Below are 17,441 nucleotides of genomic sequence, written 5' to 3'. Positions count from 1 at the left end.
GAAAATTGTGTTTCCTGCCATGCGACTCAGGTCACAGAAGTCTGAGAAACACAGCTCTAATCAGCTGGTCACCGAGCTCTCCAAGGGTGCCTCGGTCAGTTGACTGTTTAGAAGCCTGTCACAGTAAAGCCCGCTGTTCTGTCCGCTCAGGGCAGGTGGGCAGACTTTCTTCTGGTTGCAGTCCCTCAGGCCGGCCCAGCCCGGGCTGCGTTGCTTTCTGTGTCCGCCCACAGGAGCCCTTCCCGAAGCTGCTTTGCTGCCCTCTAGTGTCGAATGGTGGTCTCGACCTCAGGGCGACAGCGGACCTCAGCCCTGCTCCCTCTGGCCTCCCACGATGCTGGGCTGAAATGCGGCCTTCTCACAAGGGCTGTGCTTTATTGGGCCGGGGTGTGTGTGTAAGGGTGGTCTTTAAAGATTCAGGCAACCACTCCTAAACCTTGTTTGGTTTGCCCCGGGGTACAAGACCACCCCAGACTCTCTAGAGATCCATACTGGAGACTTTCTGCTTTGGTGGTTCTGGCTCCAGGTCTTCAGCTGTTTAGAGCTGTCCATCCATTTGACCATGGCAGTGACCTCTGTGTCTGCAGTGGGGAGGGGGCCTGGGGTCTTCCGGGCCCTTTCCTGCCTTTTCAGAGATTATGCCTGCAACAGGACCAGTCCCTGATTGTCTCGCTTCCCTCCTGAGCAAGGAATACCTAGCGTGGCCTTGTCAGAAGTCGCTATTTCTGGGCAGTCATTGGGATGAAGGGGTGAGCTGTGTTACCCCACCTCCTCAGTTCTTACCTTCAATTTCTGAACCGTAATAAAGATCTGATTTTAATATTCATAAATGAAGTTCTATAATACAAGATTGGCTTTTTTCTTTGATGTTTTAATTCAAGAGTAAAACATGAAAGTTTTTTTTTTAAACATTTTTTTATGTAGCAAAATTACTACTGATGTAGAGGATAAAGGGTTTTTATTGTCAGCAGAACTGGACATATTAAATCTGGAAATTCCTAGATGGCTGGGAGGAAATGTGATCGCTGCCTTCAAGTTACTGAAAGCCTTACCTGGAAGCTCACGCTCCCCTGTATGACTGTGGAGGGCAGAGTTAGGACTGGGGCAGGAGGAGGCAGGCACCCACTGGAGATAAGGAACAACTTCCCCAAAGCTAAAGAGACTGAAAGAGCAGAAGCAGCTGCCCACAGAGGTGGTGGGTTTCCTGTCCCTGCCAGGGTCTCAACCAAGGGGGTGTCTGTCCACCTGTCATTATGGCTCTGACCAAGATGACATCAAGTGGTCTGTAGCTATGAAAATATACACACTGAGATTGTGGTCTGTGAGGAAGGAAGATATGAAAAATAACTTACTCCTGGAGAGGAATAAAGGGATGAATAGGCAGAGCACAGAGGGCTTTTAGGGCAGTGAAACTATTCCGTCTGACCCTGTAATGGTAGATGCATGTACACTAAGTCACTTCCGTTGTGCCAGCTCTTTGCAACTGTAGTCCATGGGATTCTCCAGGCAAAAATACTGGAGTGGGTTGCCATGCCCTTCTCCAGGGGGTCTTCCCAACCCAAGGACTGAACTTGCATCTCTCACATCTCCTGCCTTGGCAAGCAGGCTCTTTACCACTAGCACCACCTGGGAACCCCAGTGGTGGGTATGTTACACTTTGAACATCTATCCAAACCCCCAGAATGTACACCACCATCAGAGTGAGCCCTGAGGTAACCTGTGGACTCTGGCTGACTGTGTTCATCATTTGTGACAGATGCGCTGCTCCGGTGGGGGATATTCCTAGTGGGGAAGGCTGTGCATGTGTGAGGGCAGAGAATGGTCGGAAATCTGTACCTTTCCCTCAAGTTTACTATGAGCCTGAAAAACTGCTCTAAAAAGATAATCTGAAGAAAAAGAAGAGAGGAATAACAGTAAAATAGCCTTTTTAATTAAATTTATCTATCTATCTATATATATATAATGCATGTAATATGTATTGTCTCTAAAGAAAGCACAGTAGACTAGAGCACTGTCATTTTGTAGGGGACTTGCTTCGTGTTTGGAGCAGAAATCTTTTGACCTGCTGAACTTTCTGATGGAATTATGCATGTTTCTGTTAATGCGTTATATTCTAATGAGTTTGTTATTTAACCTCTTGTTCTGTGTCACAGGGTCATTGGTTTCCTGGAAGCTATTGTCTGCATAAAATTTGGACAAGATCTCTTCTCTAAGACCCAAATACTCTATGTTGTGCTTTGGCTTCTTTGCGTGGTAAGTCATTACTTTTCTACCTTGAAGTGTTAAACTCCCCATGGTCTCTTCTAGAAAAAAAAACAAGACCGTCTTGTGCACCAAGGTTTCTTAGACATTTATAGAAGGCAAGACATAATACTTGTAATAGCCCAAGATTGGCCATGGGATGAAGTTCAAGAACAAATACACAGGACCACGTGGCACCCCAAATTGGTCCCCTTTGTAGGTCTGATCACATGCCCCCAGCAGGTGCATAATTATACTCCCATTTGTTTCACTCGTGAGCATTCGCCTACATTTGCTGAGAATGTCAGGTCTGCCTTGAAGGGACAGTTCCCGAGCCCTGTAATGTGTATATTACCAAGTGTTCATGTACAAAACGACAGACTCTGGTTTACAGGCCATGTAAGGGGAGGGGGTTTGGAGGCAATCAGGCCACGCTATTTCTTCTCCCCTGGCCAATGTTATATATAGGCCACGCTTGTGTTGGGTGTGTTTTCCTCTCTGAAGGGAAGAGTCCTGGGGGCCTCCAGCTTCATTGTCCTGGGACATTTCCCTCATCTCTCAAATGAAACAGGATCTTACCTAAAAAAATTTTTTAAATTTAAAATTCTGTTATTGTCCTTTTAATTTGTTTTGTTACTTTGGAGAAAAGTCTTATTTTACATTTAAGATTCTTCGCTTTTACTTAGTCTAGAAAATTAACTCGGGCTTTTAAAAAATTTTTATTATTACCACATAAACTTCAAACATGGAAGTACATAAGGTCGCTCCCCCTTCACGTAACGCATCACCCAGATTCAGCAGTTACCCACCAGTGGCCGGTCTCATGTCCTTTTGTTCCACACACACCGTCCCTACCCCAGCTTACTCGGAAGCAGGCCCACTTTTCCTATTTCAGGATGTCTTTCTAAAAAAAGACAGGAAGGCTTTTCTGTTTAGTGCAACCGCCATGATATTATCACACTGGAAACAGAATTCAGCCCTTCATACTGTTCAGTGTTTCCTTCAAGTTTGTATTTTCTAACAGTTTATTTGAATCAGCATCTACTCATTGCAATTGGTTTGCATGCCTCTTTTAATCTACATGTTTCCCTCCATCTCTAGCACTTTCTCCTTTGCAGTTTATTTGTTGAAGAAACAGACTGTTTTGTCCTGTAGGTTTTCCCCTTGTCTGGTTTTACTGATGCCATCCTTACTGTCATTTACCAGATTTCTTTGTCTTCTGTTATTTTCTATAAATTGGTAGCTGGATCTAGAGGGTTAATCAGATTCAAGTCTTTTTTTGTTTGTTTGTGTTTTCCTTTGGCAGGACTGAACTTTGTATTTTTAAAGTGTTTTTATTGTCTTTCACGGTGTCTATTTTTAGGATTACTTGTTAGAAATCCTAACTATGCCAGGGCACCTTGAGCCTGTGCTGTTTTATCTTGAATAGTGAAAGGGGAGAAGGATCTCGTTTGTCCTCAAACTCCAGAATTCAAGCTCAGATGTATTTTTTCCATCACAGTGAGACAAGATGTAAGGATTGGTTGCGGGGGAAGCGTGTCAGACGGGCCAGGAACTGTTACTCTTTGCTCCTCACGTTTCTCTCTGGCATGGGCACTCCGGCTCTGTGAATTGTAGCGGGTACACATGGTAGGCAGGTGCAGCCCTCACCTGATGCCAAGGGGACCACAGGCAGGTTAAGGCCGGCGGGACTCCTGAGATGTGGGCAGAAGGTGCTTTTCATCACAGCCTATTGCAGGCCTCCTCCGGGGGCATCAGTAGCCAGAAGAGTCTCCTCACGGCTGGCCGTGTCCAGGGAGCTGTCTCTGGTCACCCAGTTGGCCGGGCCCCTCCAGTCTCTGTTTTAGAGACTTTCACTCTGTTTTACTGATTAGACACTTAGCATCTGCCTCCTTAGGTTGGTGAATTTTGATGCACCTTGGTGTCTATGCGAGGGTAACTTTATCGAGGACACGACCAGTTTCTCAATCTCTCCATCCCTTAGCGTGGTCCCTTGTAAGTCTGTCATGTGGCCGAGTGCTCATCAGAGCTGCCCTGATGTGGAGCCACACAGGTAGGTGACTGGCAAAGATGAGATTTATTCATACTTACCGTGCGCCAGGCGCTGCTCGAAGCACTTTTCACACATTGCATATTTGAGCTTTACACTTTGAGGGGATACTTTGTTATCCCCTCTTTCCCAGATAAAGACACAGAGAGGTCCCCCTAACTTACCTAAGGTCACACAGGTCATCCATGGCAGAGCCAGGGCTCAAACCCAGAGAGTCTGGCTAGAGATTTCCGCTCCCCTCTCCACGGGGGTTCCCCTCGGAGGCCCTCCAAGGGCACGTGGGCATTACCTCTGCCGACTACTGATGCTCAGACATCGTCTCGGTGTGTGTGCACAGAGCCCAAGGAGCTCCGGAGAGAGCAGCCGACAAGCTGGGTGCAGCTCAGGCGACCACGTGTGCTCGGGGTCACCCGGGATCACAGTGCACGGTCCTCCCATCCTGTGGGCACCCAGCCTAAGCCCCGAGGCGAGGCGGCCGCCGCCTCCCGACGTCACCCCTCAAGTCAGCCATCGGGCTCCCCGCCATGTGACCCAGCTTCACCTCGTCCTCTCCCATCTTCTCCATCCTGCCCTTCAGATCCGTTCTCCACTCTGGTGCCAAAGCAGTCTTCCAGAATTCAGGTCGGAATCCCTTCCTCCCCGCTTAGAATCAGTCTCGATTGCTGGGGCTTGAGAGGGCCCAAGAGAACGGTATCTCCCCCCCACCACCAGGTTCAGAGCAGTTAGGAGACAGGCAGGAAGAAGGAAGGCTGTGGAGGTCAGCAGCAGCCGCTGTATGACCGGGAGCCCACATTCTCAGTGTCCGCGTCTGATGCCAACGAGAGCCTTCCAATCACGAGCCCAGGAGCAGACACACTTTCCTCTCCAGCCTCAGAAAGGCTGGCCTCCCCTCGCTGAGAAAGGAAGTGGCCCGCTTGCTCATCCCTGTTCCCCAGTCAGTTAAGACACACTGCCCCCTGGGGAAGGGGTGAGGGAAAGCCGCAGGGTTACCCTGGGAAGCTCCCTCTGGGGGGCAGAAACGGCGGGAAGGAAGATGGGTCCCCAGCGCACACCCAGCAGCAGGAATACGAAGGGCCCGCGTGTTCGGGGCCGTTACTGCCTGGGTGGTTCTCACACCCAGCCTTGCAGTCCCCTGTCCTCAGACTCCACCAGACTGTTCCTGGTTACTGAACACCTCAGCGCGTCGTCCTTCCAGACCTGTCCTGCCTGCACCCGAGAGGTTTCCTTTGCCCACGCTGAGTGCTTTACCCTGCTTTTTCCTCCACCTGGTGAACCTTAATGCCAAGACCAACCTTCCATCTGCGCCCCGCGTACAGTACACTCCGGCCTGCAAGGCAGACGAGAGGACTCCCTCCTGCGCGGCCCAGTCCCATTCTGTTCATACCTCCTCAAGCTCTGGCCCCAGCGTGACATTTTCTGTGGTGTTTATGTCGGTCTCCTCAACCTGGCACTTCCTGCTGCTCACGGAGAATAAGTCTCCATCGTCCTTTTGTGCCAGGGACGCTAGCACAGCGTCTGATGCATGGGAAACACTCATCAAATGCAGGGAGACAAGGAGGGTGAGGTCCAGAGACGGAGACCAGGAGACCTAGACACGTATGACGAGACAGGCAGGCGTGAAGACCGAAGCGCCCCCGCGCCGGAGTCACAGGAAGATGGCGGCCTGTTTGGGGAGCGAGGGCGAGAGCAAGGCGGAGGAGGCGGGGTCGGACGTGTCTGCCTGGGACCAGCTCTGTATGTCGGTGGGAATTCAGGGTTTTTTTTTTTTTCAGTGGAAAGACTGCCTCGCGGAGCAGCTGGAGGCCGGGAGAGCGTGGAAGGGACGGGATGGAGGAGGGCTGAGCCTGAGGGTGTCGCTGGGAGCTCAGGGAGGGCCTGTCCCAGGCAGTGGCATTGAAGGTGCAGAGAAAGGGCGGCAGGAACCCGGCCCAGCAGGCGTCCCCTCGTCAGAGGTGGGGAGGGCGGCTCCAGCTTTCCTGTTTGGGCCACTGGTGGCTTCCGGTACTAGTGACTGGTTGAGGGGTATCCGAGAAGCTCGTTGAAAGGAGGTGTGTTAAGGTGTGAGGGACCATTAGATTTACAGGTGAGGGTGTCTTGTGTCATTGGAAGTTCTGGTCTGTCCAGGAGCTCTGGAAAGACTTGGTCAGCAGTGGAGACACAGAGTCAGGAGGTGTCCATGCTTGGGGTAAATGGTAGGAGCCATCAGCTTGGTAAGAGTCGGGGGCCATAGTGAGGGGAGAGGCTGGCTGAGGATGGGGACCAGGGAGCAGCCACATTTTAGAGGCTGGGCCGGGGACGAGAAACAGCCACGGGGAAGAGGACTTTGCAGATAAGCAGAATCCCCCAGTTAGTGTTGTCATGAGTGCCATGGAAGGGGAGCTGGCCTGAAGAGAAGCCTTTGGCTGGGATGATTAGGGGCCCCCACGGCCTTGCACATGTTTCAGTTAGAGAAAAAGAGTGGAAATAAAGTGTGGGTTTAATAAATATTAAAAGATGTGTGTGCCCGGCACATTTTATAATCACGGTTTTTAATTAAAGATCAAGATTGGTCTCAGTCTTAGGAGGGAGGCAAACATTTTTCAGTAAGAGAACAAGTTTACGCCATGTCTCCACGCTAAGAGAAACAAAGCCCCCAGTTATTCGCCTTGATTGGGAAGAGAGTATACACAGAATTTGTGATTAATATAGAAATAAAGGCCCCGTATGCTGGTTGATAAGCTGCCACAGCACCAGTTGTCTAATGAGTCTGGGTGGATTTGAATGCTGGTAACCATAATATGGAAGCCACACCTGGGCCTGTGTGCTGCCTTGGTTCTCAGCCCTCACGTTTTTTCTTTCCTTTTTTTTTTTTCTTCTCTTTCTTTAAACAAAATCTGCACAATTGCTATTTAAATGCCAGGCCTTGACATTTTAAGTAGGTACTTGCCTAGATTTCCAGAGGTGTGATTGCAAACCCATAAATTACAAGCTTTTGTCTCCTGGGACAAGTGTGAAAAGGGCCTCTTTTACCCAGGTGAAGTGGTAAATTTGGCCACCACAGCAGGTCCTTTGCATGGCGGTTGTGATGATAAGCATCTGCCACGCAGCACCTGCCAGTGTTTGCCTGCCCCCCCACCCCCCCGCCCCCCTGCAAAGCAAGGTCTGCCCAGCTGTCTGCTCCTGGAGCAGCCCTAAGCTGCCAGTCTGCCCTCCCAGGGCAGGAGAGAAAGCTGGGGGAAGAAAGCCCTGCACGTCTGCCCTCTGGTGGGCGAGAAGCGCAATGACGACCCCCGCAGCACAGTCACGGACTGGTCCCTGGAGGTGGAACCCCGCCTCCCTCCCCTCCTTTGCAACCTAGGCTGTCCTGCTCTCTCCCTGAGGAGCTGACACACGTAGTTTTACGTGCTACAGATCCCCTAGTCTTCCCACTCTTGCCATGCCGTGAAAACAGTACATTTAATATATGATGCCGTATATTAGAAATCTGAATAAGTACTGGACTGTGTTAAAGATTAGAAGTCGTGTTTCATTTTATAATTTTAGTATATTCATTCATGGCTTAGTATTTTGATGGGGAGATACGAGCTTTCTTAAATAAAAAAAACACCCGAATATACACGAGTTTCAATAAGGATTTAATTTTTTTTTTTAATGAACTAGTGGGTCTTCTTATATTTCATGTTCTCTCCCCGCCATTCCGCTATTCCCACTTCACTGGCATGGAAGGACCAGGGGAGCACTCAGATTCCTTTCTTTTTTGACCCGTAAGGTGACTCCGTGCACCCAGCAGACACTCCATGAATGTCGCTGACCCGGAGGAACTGGACCCGGACTATGCTATAGGCCGCCCGTGACGAGAAGGCGCAGCGCCTCGTCCCCTTCAGTCCGGGCTCCGCCCTCCGGACTGCGGGCTGGGCACACTGGCTCCTCCCATGATGCCTTTCTTCCCCCGGGAATGGATGAATGGACAGATAAATAATGGATAGCGCTCTAAAGACATGTAGACCTGAAATTAGCATTTATTTTGATAGACACCCCTAAAATTTGATCCAGGTATGTAAAGAAACCTGTGTTCTGGTTTCAGTCTTGCCACCCTCTAACTGTGCATCTTTAAGAAGGTCATTTGCCTCTCTGAGCTTTATTCCTCTGCTGTGAGATGAGGATTGAGATTAACACCTCTAGATTTAAAGTTATGACTCTTAGAAAGAACTGAAATTATTCAAGAAGAGAAGATTACAGCATAATTTCACAACTATTCCCATGGCTGAGTCAAGGGGACAGGTCCCCAGTAGGAAACGCAGTGGAAGAGATGGAGGTTAGACCTTGAGGACCATGTTCTGTCATTGGGTTCCCAAAGTAAGGACTTCTGAAGAAACAGAACAGTAGAAGCGCTTAGGAATTGATGCTTTCAAACTGCGGTGCTAGACAAGACTCTTGAGAGTCCCCTGGACAGCAAGAGATCCAACCAGTCCATCCGAAAGGAAATCAGTCCTGAATGTTCATTGGAAGGACTGCTGCTGAAGCTGAAGCTCCAATATTTTGGCCACCTGATGTGAAGAGCTGACTCGTTGGAAAAGACCCTGATGCTGGAAATGCTTGAAGGCAGGAGGAGAAGGGGATGACAGAGGATGAGATGGTTGGATGGCATCACCGACTCAATGGACATGAGCTTGAGTAAGCTCCAGAAGATGGTGAAGGACAGGGAAGCCTGGCGTGCTGCAGCCTGTGGGGTCGCAAAGAGTCAGACACGACTGAGCGACTGAATGACACCACGTAACAGCAGAACGGGCAGTTTGCTTGGTTTTGGCGACTCCCTCACGGTCACAAGGGGACGCTGAGGCCCGGCTGGGGGCCTTTCCTGTCCTGTCACATGGTGTAGTCCAGGCAGCCAGGAACTTCCCCCAGCTTTCAGTTTTTTGACACATTTTTAAACTCTGGATTTCTAGGTGCTATTTTTTCCTTAAATTAGAGCATAATTTAGGGTGTAGGGGGGCTGGTGAGGTACACCAGGGGGGAGTGGAGGTGATCCCAGCCTCTGGGTAACCATGGACCATGCCTGTGTGTTTTCACACAGTCTCACAAGACAACTTGACCTTGTCTTTATTTTCCGATCTACCTAACAGAAAAACAGAAGCAGCCAGAACTGGGATCGCAGTGGGGCCACTGAGACTAAACAGTGCCGCGCCCAGGGCAGCGGTGTCCTGCTGGGCCCCGCCACCTCCACATGGACATGTGTCCTGCTGGGCCCCCAGGCACCACTGTGACCCTACACGGAAGGAAAGCTGCTTTTTCATTCAGAAACCCTCTTCCTGGGCTTCCCTGGTGTTCCAGTGGTTAAGAATCCACCTGGCAATGCAGGGGACGCTGGTTCGATCCTGGTCGAGGGAAGATCCCACCTGCAGTGGGGCAGTCAGCCCCTGCTCCCCAACTCCGAGCCCACGTGCCATAGAGCTCATGCTGTACCGCAAGAGAAGCCACCATAGTGAGAAGCCTGCACACCGCAACGGAGAGCTTGGCACAACTAGAGAAAGTCTGCATGCAGTAAGGAAGGCCCGGCGGAACCAAAATATAAATATTAAAAAAAAAAATACTGTTTCCCTCAGAAGCTGACCGGCTGAGTCCTCCTAATTGACTTTAGTGATGGGGGGCAGGGTGCAGAGGATGGACTGTGAGACTCAGACCCCAAAAAGAGGTACAAGATAGAGGCCAATACGTGCTCTTAGCCAGAAGCCACAGAGCTGCTCAGAAAATGCACCTACCTGATCCCACACCTGGAAGAGATCGTCATTCTGACGGCAGAGTCACAGTGATATCCACATGAAGTGAAGTGAATGTCTCTCAGTCGTGTCCGACTCTTTGTGACCCCATGGACTATACAGTCCATGGAATTCTCCAGGCCAGAATACTGGAGTGGGTAGCCCTTCCCTTCTCTAGGGGATCTTCCCAACCCAGGGATCGAACCTAGGTCTCCCACATTGCAGGCCGATTCTTCACTTTACTAGCTGAGCTATCAGGGAAGCCCAGCCAACCACGGAGACACTGGTAACCGAGGTCTCCCAGCTCCTCTCTCAGAAAGCCCTCGCGGTCTTCCTCGCTGCCTCCCGGGGTCATCGCTGCGGCACCCAGCTGTGCTGTAACCGGCGTCCTGGGGCAGGAGGCAGAAACTCCTGGAGACGCCATGTGTGAATTCCCATCGAAATCCTAAAGTTCGGGAAAATGGAATTTATGGTTGCACCCTCATTCTAAAACTGTTTTGTGCTTGTTTTTCTCTTCCAGGCTTTCACCACCTTCCTGTGCTTGTACGGCATGGTTTGGTATGCAGAGCACTACGGTCACCGAGAAAAGGTATACAAGGGAATGCAGAGATGGCTTTTTGTGTCTGATCACACCCTGCTTGGCACTGTAGCTGGGAGCACAGTCACGGAGGATGGGGCATGGCCGGCAGCGCGTGGGCAGGGTGTCAGCGCCCTCTGCCCCGCCCCCCCGCCGCCCCAAACACAGCCGGTTCAGAATTCACTTCCTATAATTGCCATTCTTGCTTGGGACTGCCCTGTTCAATAGCTCCCGTACTTTTATCCTCATTTCTTACGAGGGCTAAAACTTTTAAAATTATTTGCGAATTCTTTTTGTTTGTTTTTAATTGCGGGGCAAGCCCGGGACCAGTTTTTGCAAAGCTGGGTCTTTCACCCTGTGCAGGCCTCCTCCTGCGTCCCAGCCTGGGGCTCCCTTGCAGAAACTCTCGCCCTGCTTACTTCGTTGTGTGTGCATGTGTGCGGGCGTGCTCAGCCACTCGGTCGTGTCCTACTCTCTGAGACCCCATGGACTGTAGATCGCCAGGCTCCTCTGTGGGATTTCCCAGGCAAGACTGATGGAGGGGGTTGCCATTTTAGTCCTCCAGGGGATCTTCCTGAGCCAGGGATTGAACCGGAGTCTCCAGTGCTTCCCGCGTTAGCAGGCGGATTCTTTACCACTGAGCTACCTGGGAAGCCCTCCTTTCCTAGTAGAGGAGGATTAAGGTAGAGGATTGATGTGAGGGGGCTTAAAACGCTATAGCAGTCTCGTCAACTGGGATTTTTTTTAAGTGAAAATAGCAGCTTTCATCCTCTATTTATCCTTTTAGTCTAAGGAGCTAAAGGCACTTTCTAGAAGATCTGTTCCACATCACTTGGGAGTAGCCTTGCTCTTAGAGCTAAGAGCCTGAGCACCAGGCGGTCCTGCCCTTGCTGGTGGGGGTCCCTAGCCCGGGAGAGGCCTGGGTGGAGCACCCTTCCTTGTTTGCTGGCACCCTCCCCTTGGGAGCACTCCATCCCACCACTAAGCCTGCCTCTCTCCCTAGACCTACTCAGAGTGTGAAGATGGCACCTACAGTCCGGACATCTCCTGGCCTCACGGGAAAGGTTCAAAAGGTATTTTTCTCTCTCTTTTTCCTGCTTATTGCTCAAGGCCCCCAAAGCCCAGTAAAGGGATTTCTAATCAGAATTTATCCTTATCCTCTGAATATTGATAAATATCTGGAGCCCTAAATGGTCTCCAACCTACTCACTTGCATGTCTCCTGTTACTTATTAAGAAACAAGCAAAAAAAAAAGAAACAAGCAAAGTGCTCATAGGTTCTGCCCAAGAAACTTGGCTTCATAAGAAGAGGCGCTGTGTGGTTCTGCCTCCTCTGAGATAGAAGGGCAGAGTGAGACCCCACTGTCTCAGCCATCCTGATGGGGATGTTCCTCCTCTTGGCTTTCATTGTGAGTTGAGAGGGGTTAGGAAGAGTTGTGCGCCAGGAGAGAAGCCTTTCAAAAAAGAGGCGGATCTGCTTGATTGCGTTGATTCAAGAGACAGACCATCGTCAGAGGGATTTCAGCAGTGTAGTCAGGGATCTCCCACTGGCCTCTCCCCAAGGAGCATTCTGGAAAGATTTGGGGCCACCTGGTTATTTTTAAAGAATTTGGCTTGTAGAAAAATGACCCCGAGGACGCTCCACTAGACAGTGCTTTGTCAGTTATGAACTGATCATGGGACTTGACTAAAAGGAGAGACGTGAACACCAGAGACCTTGAATGTCAACCCTAAGACTGGCTCAGCAAAGCGGGGGTGAGGGAGGGACAGCTCTGCTGAGTTGCTCTCCTGATTCTTCGGGGTGAAGCTCAGCACAGCTCTCCCTGGGAAAACGCTGCAGAGTGCTGGTCACCCTGCTGGAGGTGGTTTCTCCTGAATCCACCAACTACTGTGGACTGCGGATGGAGGTGGGCACAGGGTTTCTCCCCTGGGGGCTCCCTTATTCAGAACCACTCCCCCGCCCCTGCCGCCCCAGCTCAGGGATCAGTCCGTGGCACTTCCAGGTTCTCCAGTGACAAGACTACAAGATATAAGCAATGGTAGAGATACGTTGAAATGGAAGGTAGGCCGACGGTTTAAAAAACAAACAGAACCTGAGCCCTGGAGCAGAGAATCTTGGCTCTGCTGCTAGGCCAGAGGTTGTCCACGTGCCCAACTCTGGGGCAGAGCCAGCCTCCTGCCAGGAAGTTCCGATGACCTTCCAGACCTTACACACCCCCTGCCGGAATGCCCACCCCCACCCCAGCTCCACTGCCCCGGCCCCACCGTCCAGCTGGCTGGGGACCTGCTGATTGCTCAGCTCTCAGCCCATGTAGACGCCTTTCTCTGAGCTCCCACACGACGGAGCGTGACAAAGGATGCCGGCCCTGTAGACCTTGAGCCTCTCGCGGGCCCTCGGCATCTTCCCAGGTGACTCCTGGCTGCCTGTCCTGAGTAGTGGGAGGCCTCTAGGTCAGACCCCCAAAGTCGTGTAATAGCTTTCATATCTGTCAAGTCAAGAATTCGTTCCAGTTTAGAGATTTAGAAACTACGGTTTGCAGCCGACCAAGGTGGGGAAAACGTCCCTGGTGTGTCCTTCGGTTGCGAAGGTAGACTCGACACCCACGTGGTGTAAGTTTTCACGGGCTCTCCTCTGTGCTCTGATGTGATCTATGCTCTCACTTCTGGCCCCCAACGCCATGGACCACAGTCCACCCTGCGGGGAGTGTAAAACATCCTCAGGACACCCAGGCCCTAGCTGTGCTAGTTAGCCGAGGGCCTGGGCTTCTATCAGTCAAGTCAGTCAGTTCAGTGGCTCAGTCATGTCCGACTCGCTGCGACCCCATGGACTGCAGCACACCAGGCCTCCCTGTTCAAACTCATGTCCACTGGGGCGTGTATGCGTTGGTTTATTAGCAAGGTCACTAGATGGCGCCCGAGGATCAGTGGAAGAGCAGCGGGCAGCCCGGGCAGGGAGAGCAGGGGCAGAAGGCCAGAGCCTGGGCCCGCAGCCCGCAACGATGCTGACGGCGTGTCCCGATTCCTCTTGACCAGGTTCTGAAGACGGCCCCCACAAGCATCCAGGCAACAGCGAGAGCCATTCTTCCAGAAGAAGGAATCGACATTCCAAGTCAAAAGTCACCAACGGAGTGGGAAAGAAATGAAAAGACCCTGGTTCATAATAATACACGATGTGTCCAGGGAGTGCCTAGAACTGGGAGGGGACGGAATCGGCTGGACTTGCCGGGAGGAGGGAGGTCGAAAGGCACAGTGTGATCGGGAAGGAACGGGGCTGGAGAGGGGGTCGTTATTTGAGAGCGTGGGTCTTGTTTCCCACAGCCCAGCCCCACAGGGCAGATGATTGCAGGAGGGGCTCGGGCCTTTGGGGGTCCCTGGTAACTTCAGCACTTGGCCACCGGTAGCAGGACGGTGCTCGGAGGAGGAGATGGTAGCTCTTTACTCAGTTGCCGGAGCAGCTTTGTGCTTCCTGTGTGGTGGGTGCCGTTTAAACATCTTCACTGAGACAGGGCATCCCACCGGGACAGCTGATGGACAGGTCGCCACCATTTTCTTTCTCTGAATCTGCCCTTCCACTTGACTGACTGGTTTTAAGCCCAGCCCACTTGACTATGTTTTATTTCCTTACTGCTTGTTTTTTAAGTTGGGATGCTTATATAAGCCTTCAGAAGCCACTGCTGACGTTGAATTTGAGGAGGGCTCCCCTCTCTCCTGGAGGAAAAAAAGTGGGGAGCTTTGGTGTTACATTTAGTAACCTCCTCCCCCCTTTAGGACCTGAAACCACATGTGGCAGGTAGACACCAGGCTGCGGGAAGGTTAGCTCCCCACACAGGATCCTGGGCGTTAGACCAGAACGTTCCCGTTCCCTCGCCAGTGTCCCTGGTCAGACTTAGCCACAGCGCAGAGGCGGGAACCTCCCCGGAGGCAGTGCTCGTGACCCCGCCCCCAGCCAGGTGCCTTTTCCATTTTATTAGTTTTCTTTCATGGTGTGTTGCTGACGTTGTCTTTTAGTCCCACGTGAGGTGCTGGTGAGTATTCCCTTTCATCCGTGCCATGCTCTAGACCACTGACCCTGATAGTTCACCACCTCTGATGGATCCCTGTTTTAAATAAAATGGTTCGCGTTAAAACCCATCAAATTTGGCCTCCGTTAAGTGCTCATTTCTTTGTATCTTATTGGTGCTTTTCACTGTTTGTAAGCAATCGCTGTGTTTTTCAAGTGGCTTTAGGATACTGTGAATATGTTTGTGTTTTATGTAGTGAGAAGAAAAGAGAAAAAATATATATGTATTTTAGAGGGCTTGCAGACACATATGTTCCTTTTCCTAAACTTCCCAAGTGATCAATAGGAAGTGAACAAGATAGTCATTGTTGTCTTTTGCGTGTGTGCGCTAAGGGAATGGTTACATCAGCCAAGTTGGATTGATTTTTCTAACAAGTGACCAGTACCCAGTTGATTTTCTCATAAACTCGCTGAAACCAATCGCTTTGTTCCCTCCTTTCAGAGCGCAAAGGTTTCGATGCCTTTTCCCCCTTTAAGGAAATCTTTAACCACAGCCGTCATGTTTTTCTTTTTCTGCAAAGAATTCCGGGGTGGAGGGGTTAAATGAATCATGGAACGCTCAGGTCACTTCCTGTGCCCTGGGCCTCTGGCAGCCACTCGGTTGAGAGCCCACTCAGACATGCTCCAGAGAAGTGTTGCCAGCCCAGTGGCTGGGGGCTGTGGGGGTTGCTGTGCCAGCCGCAGCTCTGAGCGTGCACATGCTCTCTGAACAACAGTCGCATCCTTCCAATTAAAGTCCCAAAGAGAAGCCAAGAGGCACCCGCTCTGTAGACCTGATTGCACTTCCATCACTGTCTTAAACAGGCACTGTGTAACACTTGTCTTACTTCGGAAGTTAGGTGAGTGTGTTTTGTTTGGCTTCTCTGAGAGCTTGAAGGTACAGAATGTGTATCCCGGACATAGTGTTCAATTCCACTTCCTCGTGCTGGGCCACGTCCCTGAGCATCTCCAGGTTCATTTTCTGACCAGTAGCTGGTCCAGCTAAGGAAGGGGTTGCTTCTCCAAGGCTGCTCTCAAGGAGGCCCTGCCCAGCGTGGGTGACCTGGAAGCGCGGAGCACACATGAGACATTGTTCCTCCATGGCCTTGTACAGAATGGCCAGGAAAGTTCCCAGATGCTTTCCATGCCCTTTCTTTGCCATGAAACTGCCCTTTCCCCTTTCAGTAAGAGCTCTTACTACAGTGGTTCCAAAACCAGCGCTTCCCTGGACCGGCCGGAACCACAACTGCCGCTCCTCCTAGAGGCCATGACTCTGGCCTTGCTCTACTTTTTCCACGCATTTCTAGGAAATTAGGCTTCACTTTGATGGAAGGAGAGCCGAGTTGTCATATAATATCAGAAACGATTCGGTTGCAAGTGATCTCACCTTTGTCGTTTACAAAATGCCCTGTTATAAGACGCCATTGTTCTGAAGGTGATCCTCATAGAATGCTGTATGTATATTTCTCTGTAAGTAGCATTGCATCAAATGTTTCATTGTTCTTGTTCAGTCTCTTAAGTCATGTCCGACTCTTTGAGATTCCATGAAGTGTAGCCTGCCAGGCTCCTCTGTCCATGGAATTCTCCAGGCAAGAATACTGGAATGTGTGTGGCTATTTCCTCCTCTGGGGGATCTTGCCGACCCGGGGGATTGAATGCGTGTTCCTTGCATCTCAGGCAGATTCTTTACCACTGAGCCACCAGGGAAGTGCCAAGTGTTTAGTACTTTTTCCTCTTTGTCATTCTTAAAGGTCTTTCTGTGACCTGTCCCTGCTTTTCCTGTGTCTATTTTCACCATTTGTAAAAGCCTTGGGCAAATCGCTCCCACAGCAGTGCTAAGACACTTCATTGACCCGTTTTACGCATTTTGATGATAAAAGACGAAACGCCAGTCTTATTTTCACCATGATCACTTCTGTAGTGAGTTCATGAGAAAAGTACTCACCTAGGGGAAATAAAGTTCTTTACCAAAGACGACAGACTCAGCTCTCCTGGTCCCCCTCTGAAGCCACTCTGCATCATCTTTAAGTGCTATCTCCCTTTGTCAGGGATCTCTCTTTGGAATCGGACCCTTGGGTTTTCTTATTTGTTGGTAATAGTGCACTTGGTCAGGCCTTTACAGGAGAAAGCTAAATGCAGGCTGGAAAATAAATATTTAACCACTAGAAACCAGAGGAATTGCACACTCTAAACAGGGGCATTAACTCTGGTGCTCTGTGCTGTTTGAATTATGGTCAGTGACCACAGCAGCCCACCGCGTGTCCACCAGGTGGGCTTCATGTACAGAGTTCTTACTGCTGTGAGAACCAGGGATGCCCCAGCTAGGTGATTGCAGTCCTTAATGTAGTGCCCACTTTTATGATGGAAATCAACATATGAGGAGAGCTGAGACTTCTGTTCTTTAGTGTTTTATTCCAAGGGCATCTCTTGCCTTCATTGTGTGTGTAGGTTCCGAGGGTTGTATTACTGGGTTCTTTGCAAGTTTCAACATTAGTAATGGCTGAGACTGAAGGGCTGCAGACTCTCATGGCTTGGCCACAGTAAGTTTTTACAGCATTTCACTTTATCAGTTCATTCTAAACCTGATACCAGGACTACCACAGGTGACGGTTACCAGATTTTTTATTGAACTCTGATATTATCTTTGATGCAGGAAATACAGCTTTTTTATTTTGCTATCTTCTGTGAATTTGAAGGACTCATTAATGTCTACCAAAGAAGAGGGTAATCGTTGGGGGTGTGTGTGTTTGTTTATTCAGTGTGTGGGAATGCTGAAATGTAAAACTCTTCCTTGTCTCCT

The 17,441-nt window shown here is 50.4% G+C and overlaps 1 protein-coding gene across 1 annotated transcript in view; it reads left to right on the top strand.

The window, feature by feature from the left end:
- The window catches only part of PTDSS1 (phosphatidylserine synthase 1), a 67,359-nt gene extending 52,621 nt beyond the window's left edge, over positions 1-14,738 (top strand). Inside the window, exons 10-13 of the mRNA NM_001046040.1 lie at positions 2,154-2,253; positions 10,547-10,615; positions 11,607-11,676; positions 13,636-14,738. Of these exons, the coding sequence (NP_001039505.1) occupies positions 2,154-2,253; positions 10,547-10,615; positions 11,607-11,676; positions 13,636-13,745 (349 nt within the window). The 3' untranslated portion in view covers positions 13,746-14,738. The remainder of the gene's footprint in view (positions 1-2,153; positions 2,254-10,546; positions 10,616-11,606; positions 11,677-13,635) is intronic.
- Positions 14,739-17,441: the final 2,703 nt, after the last annotated feature.

The sequence above is a fragment of the Bos taurus genome, chromosome 14, assembly GCF_002263795.3.
Source record: "Bos taurus isolate L1 Dominette 01449 registration number 42190680 breed Hereford chromosome 14, ARS-UCD2.0, whole genome shotgun sequence".
In the NCBI taxonomy this organism is placed as follows: domain Eukaryota; kingdom Metazoa; phylum Chordata; class Mammalia; order Artiodactyla; family Bovidae; genus Bos; species Bos taurus.
This window is presented reverse-complemented; position numbering and strand designations above follow the sequence as displayed.